The sequence below is a fragment of the Armigeres subalbatus genome, unplaced genomic scaffold (assembly GCF_024139115.2).
Source record: "Armigeres subalbatus isolate Guangzhou_Male unplaced genomic scaffold, GZ_Asu_2 Contig464, whole genome shotgun sequence".
NCBI classification, from domain to species: domain Eukaryota; kingdom Metazoa; phylum Arthropoda; class Insecta; order Diptera; family Culicidae; genus Armigeres; species Armigeres subalbatus.
The window spans coordinates 75,671-95,205 of record NW_026943221.1 but is presented as its reverse complement, the minus strand read 5'-3'; the positions used below and the strand labels follow the sequence as shown (position 1 = coordinate 95,205).

General features: G+C 43.8%; 1 protein-coding gene across 3 annotated transcripts in view; it reads right to left on the bottom strand.

Annotated features, from left to right (window-relative positions):
- The window catches only part of LOC134204221 (kinesin heavy chain-like), a 69,247-nt gene that overhangs the window by 13,481 nt on the left and 36,231 nt on the right, over nt 1–19,535 (bottom strand). For all 3 annotated transcript variants that reach the window (XM_062679048.1, XM_062679049.1, XM_062679051.1), the window contains exons 3-5: nt 10,461–11,299; nt 9,135–10,394; nt 8,960–9,061 (exon numbers count right to left, since the gene is read on the bottom strand). In XM_062679048.1, coding sequence (XP_062535032.1) covers nt 8,960–9,061; nt 9,135–10,394; nt 10,461–11,299 — 2,201 coding nt within the window. The remainder of the gene's footprint in view (nt 1–8,959; nt 9,062–9,134; nt 10,395–10,460; nt 11,300–19,535) is intronic.

The window sequence follows — 19,535 nt, the reverse complement described above, 5'->3', positions numbered from 1 at the left end:
AGGAAAAAATGACGTCTTCCGTACCCATACGATCCACAGCTGAAGAACGTTAACAACACAACGATAGCGACTGGACAGACATTGAGGACAATGCATCAAACACATCATCCGATTTCAATGAAGTGACAAATAAACGACGGCGATCAAGGCAAAAAGAGAGTGAAATAAAAAGAGTATGTTCTGACCAATGTTCCCAGAATGCAGGCCCGGAAAAAATTATCGACACTTTGTCAAATAAAACGTTACCGTATAAAAATTATTGTTTAAAAAGTTATTATTGTAAGATAGTGGCTCTGTAAAGCTGAATTCGGCGAGTGAGCCTTTAAATAAACGAATTAAACAACAAAAAAAAGATAGGTTTTAGGTAGCAGATTTTTTTACGTAGGACTTACGTCTCTCTTTACTATACCGGGTGTCATTTCAAATTTTTTAAATCGACCGCGTTACGCTGTGTTGAAAGATTTCAAACGTAAATAGCTTTTGCCCTATTGAACAGTTTTCTGTAGTTAACCACTCAATCAACAGCTTTCAAGTATGCCTTTCATATTCATGCTTGATAATATCCGAAAACTTGTTTCAATAGGCCCAAAACTGTTTTCAAAGCAAAATATTGAATTCACGAGAACCTATAAATATGAGTACCGCATCATTCTTGCTTCATTCTATTGCCACGCTCTGATTGGTGCAGACGTCAGCAAATGAGCTCTCGCTAGGTCAGGAAGGCATAAAAAAGCGCAGCGCGATTTTTTTCCTCTCAATCTGACCCTGAAATCTGACAAGAACAGGCAAAGCAACCACGGCATCGCCAGAACTTTTGAAGTGTTGCTCCATCGTCTCAGCTACGCAATCGCAAACTTAAGCTTTCTCAAGAGCAAGGCAGAATCGTCAGCATCATCGGCATTTTCGGTCCGGCATTGTCGAGGCCACCGCACAAAGGAGAAGCCTACCGGACAGTAAACGCGGCTCGGCGGTGTGACGGTAGACTGTCAATGACAACACTGATCAAGATGAATTATTGACAGTGGCTGATTTTCTACCCGCCACTTTCACAGCCAGGCGCTATCGTATATGCGCAAATAGCCAGCATGAGTTAACCTCCAGAAATTGATATGGCGAAAGACATCTAACGCGGGTTTTCTCAAAATTAGGAACTTTTCATGAAAAACTATATGGTACCGGTTATAATGGATGGTGTTCGCTAGTACGCCTACCAAATATTTTTTTTGATTAAGGTGCTTAAATTTGAGAAATCGAACCTTAGATGCCTTTCGCCACACACTTTCAGAAAGTTAACTTCTAGTGTGCCCCTGTACGTTCAAAGTGGACGATTCATTGATCAAGTTTTCTACGATCTCAAGTTTTCAAGATCTACTAAAGAGTTTTTCGCAGTAGAATCGTTTTAAAAATTTAATTAGCTTGCGTGACAACCCTTCGGGATAGAAATTGTGCTTGGGTGCCAATCCAATATTCTAGAGTTAAAATTTTATGCGTGATTTTCATAAAAAGCGTCAAAACTAACAGTGGATAATTTTTCTGATTTAACCGCGAAGTGGACGAAGGACTTCGCTTGACCATGCCTTTAAAGATTCATAAGCACAGAAAAAAGTAATGAAAAATAAACAGCGCGTAAAACTTGACATGCGAAAATTAACGCTATTCTACGCTGAAATTGACCTCTTGCTAACAAGATTGCTTACAACTTGTATGCAATATTGACGATTCACGTTGAATATTGTATACATTTAGGCTATATCCGGTATGGAATTACGCTAATAATGGCGTTCCATTTATGTGCATGATTTTTAGCGTAAATTTCAGTGGATTTTTCTATCTGTGAGATGTCCAAATCTCTCACATAATCTTATTTGGATAAAAAAAACACCGTTAACAGCTCAAACATTAATAAACTATCAATCGATTTTTCATCAAATGTTGGATATTTTGGCATTGATAAAAAAATATGTAGATAAACATTGTTTCCGGGTGTTTCCTTCCTTCTACTACTAACAATGTTGTCTCAGAAAAGAACACGTACTTCCCACCTGAACTGCAATTCTAAGCTCGCTTGCCCGGCTTATTGGCCTGTATCAAGCGAAAAGTCCCGTTAGGAAATAGACGCCAGCAGCGAGCAACAAGCGTAAAAAAGAAGAAGCCCTTCTCGAACGCGTTGATGATGGTGACGCTTTGGCTGACAAAGAAGCGGGATACAAGACACTAGCTGATTGGCCCACGAGGTTCGAGGTTTGAGGTAGATTTGATTTCTGTGTCGGTTTGATGAGAAGATTTTGCCAAGGAATGGTATGCAACGCCGATTATTTATCCAAAATAGTTGATGTGAGAAATTTGGACATATTATGTATTTTAAAGGCATGGTCAAGTCAAGTCATACGTCCACTTAGCGGTTATGTCACAGACATTACCCACTGTTCGTTTTTTTAAGTAGGCAAAATCTTTAAATCATGCCTTTTTGACACAATGCGCTACACACTCGTTGATTCGTTTCCTACTATCATCTATGAAAGAACCACCAGATATATTATTCAGTTTTTGCGCTTATCTGAAACGCATAATAAATTCAAACACAGCACAATTAAAAGTTATGTTTTATGTATACTGTAATAAAACAAAGTAATAACTCCACTTACGTCTATTTTTTTAAATAGCTGTTTTTCTGCGTTTTTTTACTTTAACTTTTTTAACAGTTGAGTCAGCCAACGCAAACGCAATGTATATGCGTTTCAACAGGAAGCGAGAAGGACGAAAGAGGAAGTTTTAAAACGGCGCGAAAGCGCGCGCAACGGAAGAAGAAAAATTTGAATCGTGTTTGCCTCCATTTTATGCATCACTCTCAGTCCGACTACCGACGAAGCAACATCTCGATGGGTCCCAATAATATCTAGTGTTTTTCAGTGCGCTGAGACCGTGATTTTTAATTATTCCGACCGCTATATTCCCGACTTGTCCGCCCGCAAAGAACCGTGTTCGCAACGTCTTGAAGTTTGTCCATCTTGTGTCCACCGAACTCGTTTTTTTCCCGACCGAACATATGGTCCGTAACGAACCGGATTAAACTTCTGAGTACACGTCGCCACGTGGGCAACAGTTTCCGAAAAAGTGAAGAAATTTCCTGCTGAGGCAGAACACTACGAAAGTACAATCCTGCAAAGTGCAGAACAGTTCATTAAATTTTCCTGCGATTGCAGAACAGTGCATTAGCATTAGCATTAGGATTAGCATTGTTACGGTGTAATTCGTAGATTGGATACTAGTGATACTCATGTTTTACTTTTGAGATCCTTATCTAGAATGCTATCAGAAATCAAGAAGAGGAGTGGTCCTTGATTCCAGTCTTAAACAAAAATAACAAAAGCATGAGGATTACTACTCCTGGCCACGCCCATCTTCACCGTAACTAGTGAGAGGAAGGAAGTGTTGATGTGGTACTTACTTAACGAGAGGCCACCGACTTAGCGACACCCTCATAAATACCACGGAGTTGGATAATGAGGAAGGTATTCGTCGGGTCAGGATTTGCCTGTAGCTGGCAATGCAACCGTGGTAGATCTTACCCCGTAACACACCACGTAAAGCTGTCTACCCAGCGTTACGGGCGAGCCTGCGATTGCAGAACAGTGAATAATAAAATCCAACATGATATAACGTACGCCAGTGAGAACGTCTAAAGATGAATCGGGATTCCTCGGGTTCGAAGAAGTTCTCAGCAAAGGTGCTAGTTCCAACAATAATGCTGGAACACGAACAAAAATAGGGATGACTCGAAGGCTGCTTCATGCGATCCCGCGATTGCTGCACAAATTAAATGCCTCAAACGCCAGAGGGATCAGGCGATGAATAAGATTCTGCGCATCTACGAAAGTGTCAACGTGCAACTTCCGAACGAGTTATTCAATTTGAAAGTGTACGCAACAAAGTTACAGTTGGCGTACACTGAATACTCGAAATACCACAGTGAGATTGTTTCCATTGTTCCGGATGATGAGCTGGAAGCGCAAGAAAACTATTTCAACCACACATCCACCGAAGTGGAAGCAAGAATCATGCGACAACCGATTATTCCAGCACAAGTTGTCATACACCAGCAGCCGCTGAAAGCACCGATCCCGACTTTCGATGGTGAGTACACAAAGTAGCCGAAATCAAAGCCATGTTTCAGGATGGGATGGCACAATCCCGCGATTAGGATGCCATCAAACTCTACCACCTGGACAAGGCACTGGTCGGAGCGGCAGCAGGTGTACTCGATGCAAAGACGATAAGCGAAGGCAACTACGCACAGGCATGAACAATCCTAACAGAATGCTACGAGAATCAACGTGTAATTGTGGAGACACACACCAAGGATGGCTAGTAACTGGTGCTTATCGGCCAACACGAAAAGAAGAAGTGATCCAGTATTCCCATGTTGCATCTTTCGATTCTGTCGAACAAATGATTCGCCAATTCTGGAAAATTGAAGAAGTTCCGAAGGCTGCCACTACCTCGACCGAAGAACAGCTATGTGAAGACCATTTTACATCAAGACACTTTCGAGACGACAGTGGACGATTTGTGGTTCGATTAACGATAACGGCAATCAGATGGACAGCTGCCGAAATCTAGCAATGCGACGTTTTTCATGCTAGAAAATCGGCAACTCGGTCACTGCCGAGAGGTAAATGTGGTCGACGACGATACGAACATCAAGCCAGATTATTTGCCACATCACGCGGTATTACGTCCTGGAAGCTTGTCGACAAAATGTCGGGTTGTTTTCGACACAAGCGCTAAATCTGCTCCAACAAATCTGTCCCTCAACGATGTGCTGCTGATAGGCCCAGTAGTTCAAAGCGACATCGTCTCTATCATGCTTCGCTTTCGACTACACCATTGTTTTCTCGGCGGATATAACCAAGATGTACCGTCAGATTAATGTGCACCCCGACGACACACACAAGCAACGTAAATATTGGAGGGAGAATCCGAACGATCCGCTGAAGATTCTGGAGCTACTGACCGTCACTTACGGTACTACTTCAGCGCCTTTCCAAACCACTCGATGCTTGATGCAGCTCGCCAACGAAGAAGCGACATTCCCGGTAGCAGCAAATATCATCAAGTCTGACTGTTATGTTGACGACGTCTTATCATCAGGGACGGCTACGATCGACCATGCTATCGAAGCACAACACCAGCTACAATTGGCTCGTGGTGGATTCCCAATTCACAAGTGGTGCTCCAATTCACCCAAGCTACTTGCACGTATTCCGCAAGACGAGAAAGAAACGATGAAGCCGCTTGCAGATCGTAATGCCAACAATGTCATCAAGGTTCTCGGGCTACTGTGGGAGCCAATCACCGATGAACTATTAATTGCCTAATGCGCAAAAGCGCCAACTGAACGCGACCCACCAGTTACGTAGCGTATAATCTACTCAGAGGTAGCGAAACACTACGATCCGCTAGGATTATTCGCACCTTCCATTCTATTAGCAAAGCTATTGGTACAACGCTTATGGCAATGTAAACTGGATTGGAACGAACCCGTTGGCGACCAAACACAAATGGAATGGAACAAACTCAAGACCGCGCTCCCTCATCTGATGCAGGTAAAAATCCCTCGCCAGGTAACGTTTCGTGGTGCTGTTTGTTACGAGCTGCACGGATTTGCAGATGCGTCAAATGCGGCGTACGGATCTTGCGTTTATATCCAAAGCATAATGGATGATAGAACCATCAAATCCAGACTGATTATCAGCAAATCGAGTGTGGCACCATACCGAGCACTTACGATTCCACGCCGTCTCGTACCTGCCGGATCTAAAGCGAACACCATCTTTGCAGGGTTGCTGTCCGGCATTCTTGCAACATGTCCTGCCTATCGTACCCTTCCGGCTTTAGCTACCTTCTGGATACTGGGTTCGCCGTAGAGTTGGGCGAGCTCGTGGTTCATTCTTCGCCGCCACATACCGTCTTCTTGCACACCGCCAAAGATGGTCCTAAGCACCCGTCTCTCGAATACTCCGAGTGCTTGCAAGTCCTCCTCGAGCATTGTCCATGTTTCATGTCCGTAGAGGACAACCGGTCTTATTAGCATCTTGTACATGACACATTTGGTGCGGTGGCGCATCATTATTACTCGTTCGTATGGTCTGCAAGGTGCTGCCAACCCTCAGCATCAACATACGAAAGGTAGTGTTATATTCCGACAGCGAAATAGCTTTGGCGTGGCTGAAAAAGAATCCTTATCAGCTACAAACATTCGTATGTAATCGTATAACCGAGATTCAAGCCAACTCCGATGGACTTCTTTGGAATAATGTTCGTTCCCAACACAACCCTGCGGACATTGTATCTCGTGGGATGCTTCCATCCCTAGCAGTACACATATTACACATAGGTTACTGCAACTCATATGGGACCAGATTCAGTCACAATCAAGTTGCTGCAACTAGTTTTGTCTGACTTGTGCTGTTCGGGATGCGAGCTTATGATTTGTGAACTGTTCTGGACTGGTGGCAAGTATATCAACTCCCCGGTTACTAGTCTTGAGGTGGAGAATGATGTGCTCGACGAGGATCTACCGGAACTGAAGGCCAATGTAGCAGCAATGCCGGCGCTCATCGAAGAGCAGCTGGAAATATTTGAAACCTGCAGTTCTTTCCGACGGCTCCAACGAATAATCGCATGGGTAATGCGATTCTCGAACAACGCGCGCAAGCCTAAGAAGGAGCGCATCACCAGAAGACATTTAATCGTGCAAGAACTTCAACGGTCAACGATGGTCATCGTACGCGTGGTTCAGCACGTGGTTCGTGGCGGTCCTCCAAACACGCAATTCATTACAATTTTACTTGGCGGTCCTCCAAACACGCCATTGCGGTCCTTAAAACACGCAATTCATTACAATTTTACTTGGCGGTCCTCCAAATACGCCATTGCGGTCCTCTAAACACGCAAAATCATTTCATCTTTACTTGGCGGTCCTCCAAACACGCAAATCATCAAAACACGGGGGACTGTCGGATGCCCAGGCTTGGTTGAGCAGTTCCAGCAGTTCTTTTTGCCAGGTAGGTTCATGAAAAACAGATATCCGATTCTATGGATTCTATCGGACCCGGCTGATTTGACGTTCATAATAGGGATCCTACATTCAGAGATATGCGAAAGCGGCCATCTTGAGCCAATCGAGCATTGAAAACTGTCAAAATCTGAGCCAAATGAACATCGTTATTGTTGCAGATCGAAAGGTATTGCGATTTTGGTGAAATAGATTTTATGAAAAGTTTTATCGAATAAACAATTAGTTTTGCTTTCGTAAGTAAAAGTAGTCAAGTTGATGCCTTATATCGTGTTCATTCGTATTGCTCTTTAATTTCAGCGAAAATGCACTGCTAGAGGATAGACACAATAATCAAAAAGTGTCTTCGAATGTAAAGTCATGTGCAAGCCTAAACATTTTTCACTGCGGCAAGTGCTGGCAGCGTTTGTTTACGAAAGTAACAGCGTTGCTAAATCGTCTGGAAAAGTATTCGCACATCTCTTAATATAGGATCCCTAGTTCATACTTTCCACAAATTTTTCCCAGCCAATGCGTTTTGCATCCCGGATAGTTTGTCTACATTGGATGCGGAGTTGGCAATTGCGATCGAGGGCGTATTCTTCATCTGAATAGTTTAAAAGTAGATGTTTTACAGCGCAAAAGACATTTTTTTGTTAAACTACGAAAAAATAATGTTGATTCGGAGAAACTATCGTTCAAAAAATCTCAAAATTTGCTAATGACTTTATATAGACGATTCGTCAAAATTTTACAAAATTCATAATCGTATAAAAAATAAAAATCACTGGTAGAAAAGCTACAAATAAGACCGATTGCTCTTGATTTCAACGTAATGCCCACAAATCGATTAACATTAAAACCAACATAAAATAAAAAGATTTCAAAACCATACAGAAAGGCACTTATTGACTACAAGTAGAATTAAGCCATCAACATTAATGTTTATTCCCTAATAATGTTAAACATTGTTTACGTAATCACTAATCAACAACGTTAGCTAATTGCTACCAATTTTATGTACACAATTTTGATGTACAAAAATAGAACTTTCGAATAAATCCAATACCCCAAATTTACAGTCAGTTCGATTCGTCTTGAATTAGGAAATGCTCCTTCACATCCAAGAGAAAAATTACTTGCCACCTTTCTCAGTCGCTGTGTGACAACACGCCGAACAAGGAACCCCATCACTGCGACAAACTTTCCACTTCGAGCGAGGAAAGCGACAGGAGCGGTCCGTTCGACTCCCAATAACCCCCAGTAGTGTACCCCTAAATTTACCCACATTACAGAATAATCAAGTACTGCGGACAGCGATGGGTCAGCAGAACCATCGTCAGCGACAGCAGCAGGTGCAACTGCAACGTCGGAAGCGCCAACGGAATCGTCGATGCCAGGCACGACATCAAACTTTTGCCCTTGATCTTATTGGTGCCGCCACTTCCATTAGCCATTTCTTCGCGTTCGCGTTCCTCGCGCTCCAGTTCCTCGATCAACTGCCGGTAGCTGTTGATCGTGGGACTTCCGCCGCCAGTTCCCATCCCCGTTTGGTTTCTACGATTGAGCAAATTTTTGTGCAACTTGGACAGCTTCAGCCGGCGCTGAAACAACAGATTCTGTTCGTCCCGATCAAGCTGATCCCGATTGCAGGCGTTGTTATCGTCGTCTTCGTTATCGCTGCGGTCGTGGACCGAGTCGTGGTCAACGACGGCCGCTGCCAACGATGGCCTCCGACAGTGCGTCGCACCGGAACGGCGCAAGTTGCCGAAGTCGAAGTGGCCATCGTTGGGAGACGTGGGAGATTTCTTCGTCACAGGGGACGACGCGAGTTTGTTGTTAGTTTGTTGGGGATGATGGTTAGTAGATTCAATGGTAGAGCTTAATGAGTAGGGTACTGACATTAGTTCCTGCAGTTTGGCGGACTTCTCGGCTTCCTCCTGTCGCAGCTTCTCGTAGTCGGCCGTCATCTGCTGGTGGGCAAGCGATAGCTTCTGGTTGGTGCTGAAACGAAGAAGACATTCAATTAAAACAAATCATTGGGAAAGGGTCGAACATCTAGTACAAAAATACTAACTCCTTCAGTTCGTTGATGAATTCCTGCTTCTCGGAAATCTCATCACGAAGTGTCGCCACCTGTTTCGTGTGGGCATCCCGCAGTTGGTCCATCTGGTTCTCGAATGCAGCCTTCAGCTGGTCAGCCTTCTGTTTCTCCTCGGCGTTCACTGCCGACACCTGCTCGGCGGCCTTAAGCTTGGCGCATTCTTCCCGCAGGGCGTCCACGTTTTCCTCCAGCGTTCGCTTCTTGTTCTCCGCCTCCCGCATCGACTCCTGAAGTGACTTCATGCGAGCCTCGTGTTGCGAGATCAGCAGTCGGCACTCGCTCAAATCCTTCTCGTAGTCACCCACCTTCTTGTTGGCTTCTTGCTGGAGGTTCTCCAGGTTGGAACACCGTTGCGAAACGTTCTTCGCTTCGGATTTCATCTTGCTGATGTATAACCGGGCTACGGTGAATTCTTCCTCTAGTTTTCCAGCGGATGCCTCTACGTTAAGCTTCATTTCGTTCTGATCGGCTGCCAACGCTTGTCCGACCTCCGAGAGATCTCGCAACAAATTGCTCAACATCTCGTTGATTCGCTTCTTTTGGTGCGCAGACATGTCCTTCAGTTGCTGCAGCTCCGACTGGGCGCTGTTTAGTGAGGTCTGCTTCTGCAGTAGCTCGTCGTTGACCGAATCGATTTCCTTATTTTTGGATTCGATTTCCTGCGATTTTTGATCGTAGTTCACAGCCAGTTCTTCGAGGGCCTGGAGAACTTCCTTAACTTCTTCCTTTGCGCTTTCGTTTTCCTGCTGGATGCGGGTCATTTCTGCCTGGAGGTTCTCGTAATCCCTTCGGGTGTTGGCGATCAACTCTTCCTGGTCCATGATTTGTTCCTTCAGCTTCTCAACGTACTGTGACTGCTGGTTGATTTCCTCATCCTTGTCATCCAGCTGCTGGTAGAGACGTTCTCGTTCCTGTTCCAGGGCTGTTCGCTCGTCCGCAGTGATCGAGCCCACCATGGCTAGGCCGCTTGGGGTAGCAGGGACCGGAAGATCGGGAGGTTTTTCTAACAGGACTTCCACGTTTGGTGTGCTGGCTTCCATAACGTCTTGCAGATCAAGCTGTTCGTCCACGTTAACTGTTTCGCCTGCCCGCCATCTCGCCAGTTCCGCTTCCAATTTCTCCACCTTACCTTTCAGTCGGCCATTCTTTTCCTTTTCCCGCTCGTACCGTCGTTTCCATTCTTCGGCCGTCAGTTCCTCGTTCACGCAAACCACGTTCTTAACAGTCTTGGCTCTGCGAATGGGGGAAATTAAGATCAATTTAATCAACGGGATATCGCAAATTGAATATGTGACTTACCTTCGTCCGAAGTCCAGCGTCGATTTGGTTTCCGCCTCGTTGAAGCTGGCCGGGGAACAGCAGATGACGATGGTGGTGCGTGCATTACCACCGAGCGACTCCTGCAGAATTCGCGTCAGCTTCGAGTCACGATACGGGATGTGAGTTTTGTTGCCGTCGGCCAGAGCCGATATCACATTACCTAGGGCCGAGAGCGATTTGTTGATGTTTTTCGCCTCGTCTAGCACCGTACCCTCGGCGCCGGTTTTCGAGACCTTCTCGGAACCAGCCAAATCCACCAAGTACAGCTTGCCGGAAAGTTTCTTTTGATTTTCGAGATTTTCCTGTTTGACGTTGATGAGGAACACCGAGTGCGATCGGGACGAGTGTTCGTTCATGTTCGTCACGGCTATGTGCCGGTTGGATTTACCCTCTTCGATGACTTCGAACACATCCTCCGGACTGGACACGAACCGTTCCGTGGCGCCTTTGACGTACGGCACTCGGTTTTTGTCCTCGTGTACGCTCAGGTTCACCTTGGACACGTCCAGCAGGTCCCGAATTTTGTCCATGTAGATTTCGTAGTAGGACACTTTGATGTGGAACTCAAGATTCACCTCCATGCTGTAGATGTGGTTGAAGATGTCGTTGACGATACGTGGAATGATACCCTGCTTGCCGGGGTCGCCGATCACGCCCTCCATTGTGTGCGTCTTGCCGGACGAAGTCTGACCGTAGGCGAAGATCGTCCCGTTGTACCCGGCCAGCACGTCGCTGACGATCGACTTGGCCGCCTCATTGTAGACCTTTTCCTGTGTGGCGTTCGGTTTGAAGACTTTGTCGAAGAGGTATACTTTGCCCTGCGGGAATGGATCAGAAAAGAGGAATGCATTATTAGTTTTGATTATGAACATGAGCATGATGAATGGATTATTAGTTTTGAATATTTCAAAAAAATAAAAGAATAGGCACATGTGGAATCAGGCAAAAAAACCTTTACCATACATAGATCAAACCCAACCGTAGGCGGAACTCAGTAGCAAAAAATATTTAGCTTTCAAAAGAAGAATTTTGGACCAGACATCGCTGAAAGCTGCGTAGACACGTGTTTGAAAAGGAGGAAATAAACATCATAGAGTTAGGACTTCTATGGTTTTTATTCCATTAGAAAACCTGCTGCCTATAAAAGCCAAACCTCTATTATGTCAAGCATTTAAAATAAAATCATTTACTAATAGTATTTTTAACACACATATGTCTTGCATCCATTATGACATAAATATGAACGTTTTCCCAAATGTTGCTACTTTCGATTCAATCTATCTACCTGCTTCGATTCGCTTTCCAAGCATATCATCATCAAGATTCGCTTCGCCTGTTTTTGTTTCTCCGCCTCTACTTTTATGGTGGCCACTGCCGCCTCTATGTAAAGGGTAATTCCAAAACCAAATCCCGAGGAAATATTTAAGTTGCCAAGTTCGCAAATTAACACAATCGAGTGCCGCCTCGCTTGCTATACGCATGACTGTCTCATATGCTTTCGAAGCTAAGCAAAAATCAAACAATTACGCATGTGAAGGCAATAGTGCATGGAAGCCAAACAAAAAATCCACTCAATAGCCTACAGCGTGCTATAGCCGTAAATGACGAACAGATCAGTCATCTGCGATCAAATTATCCACACACCCAAACCCAAATGACGGCATAGCGCACTCGCATTGTGCACCACGTACGTCAATATTTGCGTAACGATTTGATTTGAATATTTATTTGATTACCATAATTACGACTATGAGCATGAATAACTTTGCAACGTGAAAATCGGAACGAAAGGGTCAGTGAACCAATGCAATTATCGGTGAGCAGTTGGAGCAGTTACCCTGCTCGGATCGATGCATCGCGATGCAATTTTTGTGCTAATGCAACGCATTTCCCGAAAAATCGGATTAGACGTAAATGCTTTTTGATGATGGAGAAAAGGAGACCCAGCTTTAGAGAAAAAAATGACAAGCATTGAAGATTCCTCTGGTCTTATTCGGAATCGCAAACTTGTCGACATGTATGGATTTTGTGTCTAAATTTAGTTTTCTCTCAGCAAGTAACAAACGTTTCGCCAATCAAACCTAGCAAATTAAGTTTTTTTACAGGCTGAAAATCAGCTGAAGATAATTATAGCCTTTTATTGCTGTATAAGGAGAAATAGCGTGTTTAAACATTAGCCATTTCAGATTCTAATCTGAAATGATTTGCTGAAGTACGAACAGAAGCGATCGGTCTTTCTTAGTCTCAGGCTGGTCTACATCTTCCATTTTAATCAAAGTCCTTCTTGTCATTCTTTAGATAATGCAACAATTTCGGCTTCTGCGGTAGATCATGGGCCGCATGTTTGTTTACGACATGCCCGTGAGACTATACCGCCTTGACAATAATAAAGCACACCCTTTAGACTTGTGGTAATTACGGCTTTCTGCCTAATCCGTATCCGCACATACCTGAGTTCAAGATTTGTCCATATATAAAGAATAGTACTGTTCGAAATGAGTCCAGACACTCTCTTTTTGTAGCAGTCTTGTGATCAGCTCAAAATGAAATCACGAACTTTTGACGTTAAACAATCTGTCCTTGGAGATTTCAGGACTGCAGTTTTCTTTGAATAAACAATTGTGCAAGATTTTCTGTCATACCTGTTCAAACCTCCACTCAAGCTAGTTAAATAAATTATCTTTCCGCTGTTGAGTTCTGATGCATCGCTTAATTCCAACCATTAAGAAGTTATGAGCGACTCATGCAAGCATTCGATCCACGTGATTCCGCTTTTCTCGGGCACTGACTATGACAATTGACGTTTTCGAGTGGAAATATATTTGAAGTCCGTGAAGCTATTGGATATTAACAAAAAGGATCCTCCGACAGTAGCGGAAGAGCTCCCAAAGTTCCACGAAGAAGACGGGAAGCCTACCTGCATTCATGCATGACGATCTGCTGGTTCTAGTGCGGGACAAGGAGACGTCCAAGGAGATTGAGAGTAGTCTGTCTCGACGCAGACGTTTATCAGGAAGCAACTTGCGAAGCTGCGAATGGCCGAAGGTTCGTCCGTCAAAGATCACCTCAAGACCTTCGAAGAATTGATCCGGCAGCTGAAACCGGCCGGAGTGATGCTTGAAGAGAACGATATCGTGTCCCAGCTGTGCTGGAAAATTAAAAGTTGGATGTCGCGAGCGTCTTCTTGCGGAGGAGCTCAAGAAAATCAACCCGGTAGCGGATTCCTGCCTACAACATTTCTCGGATTTCTAGGATCAAAGCAGAAGCCCGGTAAGTTCGCTGAAAAGTGCAACCGCTGCCAGAAGAAGGGCCACAAGGCCAAATACTGTCGCGTGGGGCTGAAGACAGACGAGCGTGCCGAAGCAAACGTTGCTTCCGGAGGTAAGGCGGTGGCCTTCATGACTGGAATACGCTTTCAAGATGTGGTTTCCTTCAAGCTGGATTCTGGAGCCTCAGGCCACCTTACAAATGTGAAGCACATTTTCACCGACCTCACAAATCTAGAGCAACCTGTCGTCATCAACGTGGCGAAAGATGACCAATCCCTAATTTCCTGGCACCAAGGCACGATTAAGTGCGTTAAGGAAGGAAACAAAATCAACCTGAAGGATGTATTCTTCGTACCTAACGTTAAGAAGATGGCAAAGGCAGACCTGGGTTTCACGTTCACGGAAAAGGAAGCTATGGTGAAGCACGGAGGTGAGCTGATTGCGAAATGTCCCATGCGGGGCGATTTTTACGAGCATGATCTGTGCGTCGACAGCCAACATGTGTGGAGCTGCGTGAAATCATCGACTTGCAATAGTTTGCAGACAATTATCAAGCACGACATGGCAACAGGTATGCCCAAGAAGGCAGATAAGTTGTATTTTTGTGATGTTTGTGTTCTCAGACAGCAGTGTCTAGAACCGTTCACGGGCACTCCGAAGTAACCATAGAGCAAGTGCACTCCGATGTGAGCGGACCAATCACACCAGCGGCTTGGGATGGTTCTCGGTATACTTCGTTACCTTTATTGATGGTTATACGCACTTCGCAGTAGCATATCCTATCAAGAAGAAGTCAGAGGTGTTCCAAAAGTTCCGAGAGTATGAGAATATGAGTGCTGTTCTGGGTCATTCGATTTCAAAACTGACTGTCGACCAAGGTCGCGAGTATTGTTCTAATGACCAGCGAGAATTCTACGCCTCCAAGGGGATCAAAGTCGAGCCAACCGCAGCGTACACACCACAGAAAAGTGTGATATCCGAACGGTTCAATCGGACAATCGTTCAAAAGATGCGTACAATGCTGATTGAAGCCCAAGTTTCGAAAACTCTGTGGAACGAAGCCGTTTTATCGGCTGTGTACCTAACAAACAGAAGTCCAACCAGTGCGGTAACTGGCTGGAAGACGGCTGCGGAAATGTGGACTGGACGCAAGCCAGACCTGAGCAAATGACGTGTTTTGACGTGGTTGCAAATCAGATGGAACTCAAAAGCAAACCTGCTGTTATGATCGGCTATGCGCCGAACGCCTACCACTTGTGGAACAAATAGAAAAAGCAGTTGTTCCTGGCCAGAGATGTCAAGTTCGATAAGAGTAGTTTTCCGTTTTTCAATGAAACGTGTTCTCACGTAGCGAAGATGGATACGATACGAACCGTTCTCGCAGTAGCATCCCACCAAAGGATTCACGTTCACCAACTCAATATGAAGAGCTCGAACAAGCCGTCTTTATGACCATACATGAAGGAGTTAGGACACCGCCGAATCTCGTTTGCAAGCCCCCGATGTTGAAACAATAAGCTGAACGACCTTCTTCTGGATATCGGATTTACCCGTTCTCGGCACGACTACTGTCCATATACCAGAATCGACGATCGAGGGGTGTGTTCATCATCCATCATCTACGTAGACGATTTGCTGAACGCTGGCGACCGGCTGGACCTGGTATAGGAAATCAAGCGTGCCCTTTCTAAGAAGCTCCAGATGCATGTCCCTGACGCAAGAAGTTGCTGTGGACCATGGACTGAAGAAATTAGGAATGCAAGACTGCAACCACATTAAGGCAGCAATGAAGAAGCTCCAAGGTGAGAATCCCGTGTCCCACCCGTATCGTCAATTGCTGGGCACAATGTACACAATGCTATGTGTCCGACCTCAACTATGCTATGTCGTTGAAAATTTGGGGCGCCTCCAAGTTCAACCCGTTGGCAAGCATTGAAAAGAGTAGCTTTAAACAACCGAAATGACGATGCTGAAGCACTGTCCTGGCACGCAGACGCCGACTGGGCATCAAATGCTGAGGATAGAGAATCCGTTAGCGAGTACACCTTCACTGCAAAAGGTAATGATCGTCATAAGACAGGGAGAAAAGTGCCTTTTTCCAAATGAAAGTGTCGTGGGCACTTTGATCAATTTCGCATGGAAGCAGTCTTGCAAAGATGATAAGCTTTGTTTTAAAATGAAAACTTCCAGTGGCCTTTCCCTAACCTCAATCTCATTGTGCACTATTGATTTGAATTTAAGGAATTAGTGTACGGAAATGCATAGAATAACTAGATTATGATTAGGTGAAACGAATCTGATAGTTTTATTTTCCATTTTGGCTGTCAAATCAGTGCCAAGGATTGAATTCAAAAAAGATTTTTTTCGCAAGCTGTCATGGTAAAGCACTGATTCGGAGGCCTACACCCCATAATAAATCGAGCTCTATCTGGTAAAAGGGCGAATGTCGCAAGAGAGCATTTTCTTTGTCGACTTCCCCCCTTTCAAATAAAAGTGACAAACAGAGGATTTCATCGCGGTTTATCACCTCAGAGTGCAAGCTTTCATTGTTTTTTTATCTAAAAGAGGGGAAGTCGGCGATGAGAATTCTCTCTTGCGACATTCATCCTTATTCCACATAGAGCTTGAAATTTCTTTTAAAAGGCTTCAAATTCGGAGAATTCAACCTGTTCTACACAACCGTGCGGTTCCCAACACAAAATGAGCTTAAACAAAGCGAAAATCATCACTTCTCTGTGGGGGTGCCTATCCGATTCTGTTTTTCGCACTTGTATTATACAAGCTTGATAAATTTGTTATCATGGCATGGAGTGCTCCATCTAAGGGCCGATGTCCACGTAGCGGTTTTGAACTTGCGTGCACGCAGCGTCAACGCAATTGCGGTAGGAAGTACCTAACATCAAATAGAATCATGCACACGCACTTGCGTTAACGCGGCGTCGACACGCGTCTCATTTGCGGCGAGCGTTACCGCAAAGTCACCGCAATTCCCCACAGGAACGCAGCGTGCACGACAGTATTTTTTTGACATTTCTCTATTCTTTTTCTTTCCAACAAGATTTCTAATGGGAAAATGATGATGTGAAAGAATGTGTCAGAGCGAAATCAAAACAAACAAAAATACTTCGCAAATCAGTTCATTTTGGTTTCGCAAATTAATTTGCAAATTGCAACACTTTTCAAAATAAATAATAGCAATTATAATAGTTCGGAGCGGTAAGTGTTTCTTTCGTTCCTGCGTTAGTACATGCTGGTGGATAGAGTCAAAGTCAACGAAAGTATGTGCTGTTTTGGGTTGAATGACAGAGCAGGCAAAATTCAACCAACAAAGTGCATTTCGCGGGACCCTGTATACACCAAGGAAGGCGATACCAGTTCCGTCATGGGCAGTATTATTAAATATAGTTTCGATACCGAGGTTCCTATATCTTGGCTTTTCTATTGCTGATATATGTTCATGTTTTTAGGAATGTCAACGGAAGGATGTCGTCAAATAATGTGGATTGCAATTGCAAGAAGAAACGAGATCAGATAAAGAGATGGCGAGCTACAGTAAGACTCTGGGACTAATGCGTTTCTTCTAGTGTTGTGGGCTACGCTACTGCTACTACTGTGTTGCAGTGAAGTGAAAATTGCAACGACAAACGTAGCAACACGCCAGCAATCGCTTGTAATGCTTTCGGAGGAGGATTTTGAGCACCTTATTTGTAGGAGCGACTACAGTATCTGACCAAAATGTTTAATGACTATTTATTCCGTAACAAATGATTCGCCGATAAATGGAACTAATAAAAATCGTACCCCAAATGCAACAGATGCTCAATTCAAGACAAGAACGATTGAATGCCTGAATCCACAATTATTCAAGATTCATCTGCTCCTATGAAGTAATAAATTTAAGTAAAATGGAAATAAAGAATGGAAATAAAGAATGAGCAACATTGTGAAATTGTAGTAATATTCATTTATTATGATTGTAGAAAACATATTGGAAAGCGATGCCAAACATCTGTCTCTCTGTATTGAAAACGTGTTTGTTCAAACAATCGAATTGTGCGGCATGATTTCAATTTCAAAGCTGTACAATAATTTCGAAAGTTCAAACTTTTCATTTTAGAAGTGATGGGTGACTTTTAAATCTACAGTGAGTTAATTTTTCTACTCTACTAAAAAGCATTAATTGAACTTTTTATTTTGGAATAATACTGAGTTACTTTCACTAGTCTTCCGAATTCTAAGTTGGTGCTACGCCGACAATATGTGAATGGAGAACTCGATTCATATTGGAAGAGAATGAAAAATGACAGACTGACAACAGCTGGCAGGCGGATGACATTTGGCGTGACAGATGGGTTTGACGTTAGAAGTTTTGCGGCAAATTACCGCTTGTCGTGTGCATTCCCAGCCTGATTCAACGCCGAATAACGCTGCGTCAACGCAGCTTGAAAACCCGCTACGTTGACATCGGCCTTAAGTCTTTCCCTCCCGCTTGTATTTTCTTTACGGTTCTCTTAAACGTATCAGCAAAGCGATCCGCCTGTCCATTGCTCTGAGGATGAAACGGCGCTGTTTGAGGAGCATGTGGAGTTTGTTCCGTTAATATACAAGCGGGAGTCTCCAAGAAAACCTTTTACCTTCGATGGTGCAGCACGTGTGACTGACATCCACGTGCAACGACTGCTTCGATTATTGTTTATTCGATTATTGGTATCAGGCCTACTTCGATGGTTTCAAAGCCATTGAATATTTACTTATATAGCAGGGCTGGTAGCGACCGAAGCCACTCAAAATAGTGACTTTAGTGACCAAAGCTGACGAAAAAAGGGACCAAATAGTGACTTTCAGTTGCAGAAAAAGTGACCAAATAGTGACTTTCAATTTCAATTGCAAGTACGATGGGACGAAATCAAGCATTTTTGGGTCGAAGGAGAATATTTGTTTGTAATTTGTGGCGGAAAACATCTTTCACTCGCCACTCTTTTCTCTTAGAACGAGCTCAGAAGAAAAATGAAAATAGTACTCGGTACCTTTTATCTACTCAGTGACTAAGTAAAATTATTGCCGTCTCTTTTAACCCCACGGACATTTTACTCAATATCAGTAATACTTGTGACACATATATGATACCAACATCACTGTACAGCATAAAATCATATGTCTGTCAGCCAATAAAAATGTGTGGATTTTTGGAAGTGTTCGTATTGATTTGGCCAGTTCTTGGGTTATTACTGGGAAGATCTACCGTCACTTTTGCATGATATTCAATGGTTTGAGTTCTGTATCGTGTGATTTCGAACATTTTATGCAAGGATCCCATAGGTTTTAATTGGAATGAGGTCTGGCGATTGGGAAGGTTGCGGGATCTTTGATTTGCCATTAGTCAGCATCTACTTTTTAGATGGGAATAATGTTTTGTACTATTGTTTTGGACAAATTCGAAATTGGATCTATGACCCAATTTAACGGTGCTGGCTTTATCCTTCATAATGTCCAAATGAATTGAACGATCAGTGCCGTTTGCACTGAAATCACTCCAAACCATAGAATAGAGTGATTAACGTCAGCAGAAATAATTGCCCTGCGGAATATTTGCTAGAACTCCCATATTTCTGCTAAAATTACTATACGAAAAATTGGAAAACTATGACGCTTTCATATCGATGAATGAACTGCCTACGCGAATTCAAAACCATCGCAACAACCTCTATATGGAAGATTTTGGTGTGCTCTACAAGTCTTAACACTTAACACTGTTTCCACTAAAAGTCGTTGTTCTACAAAATTC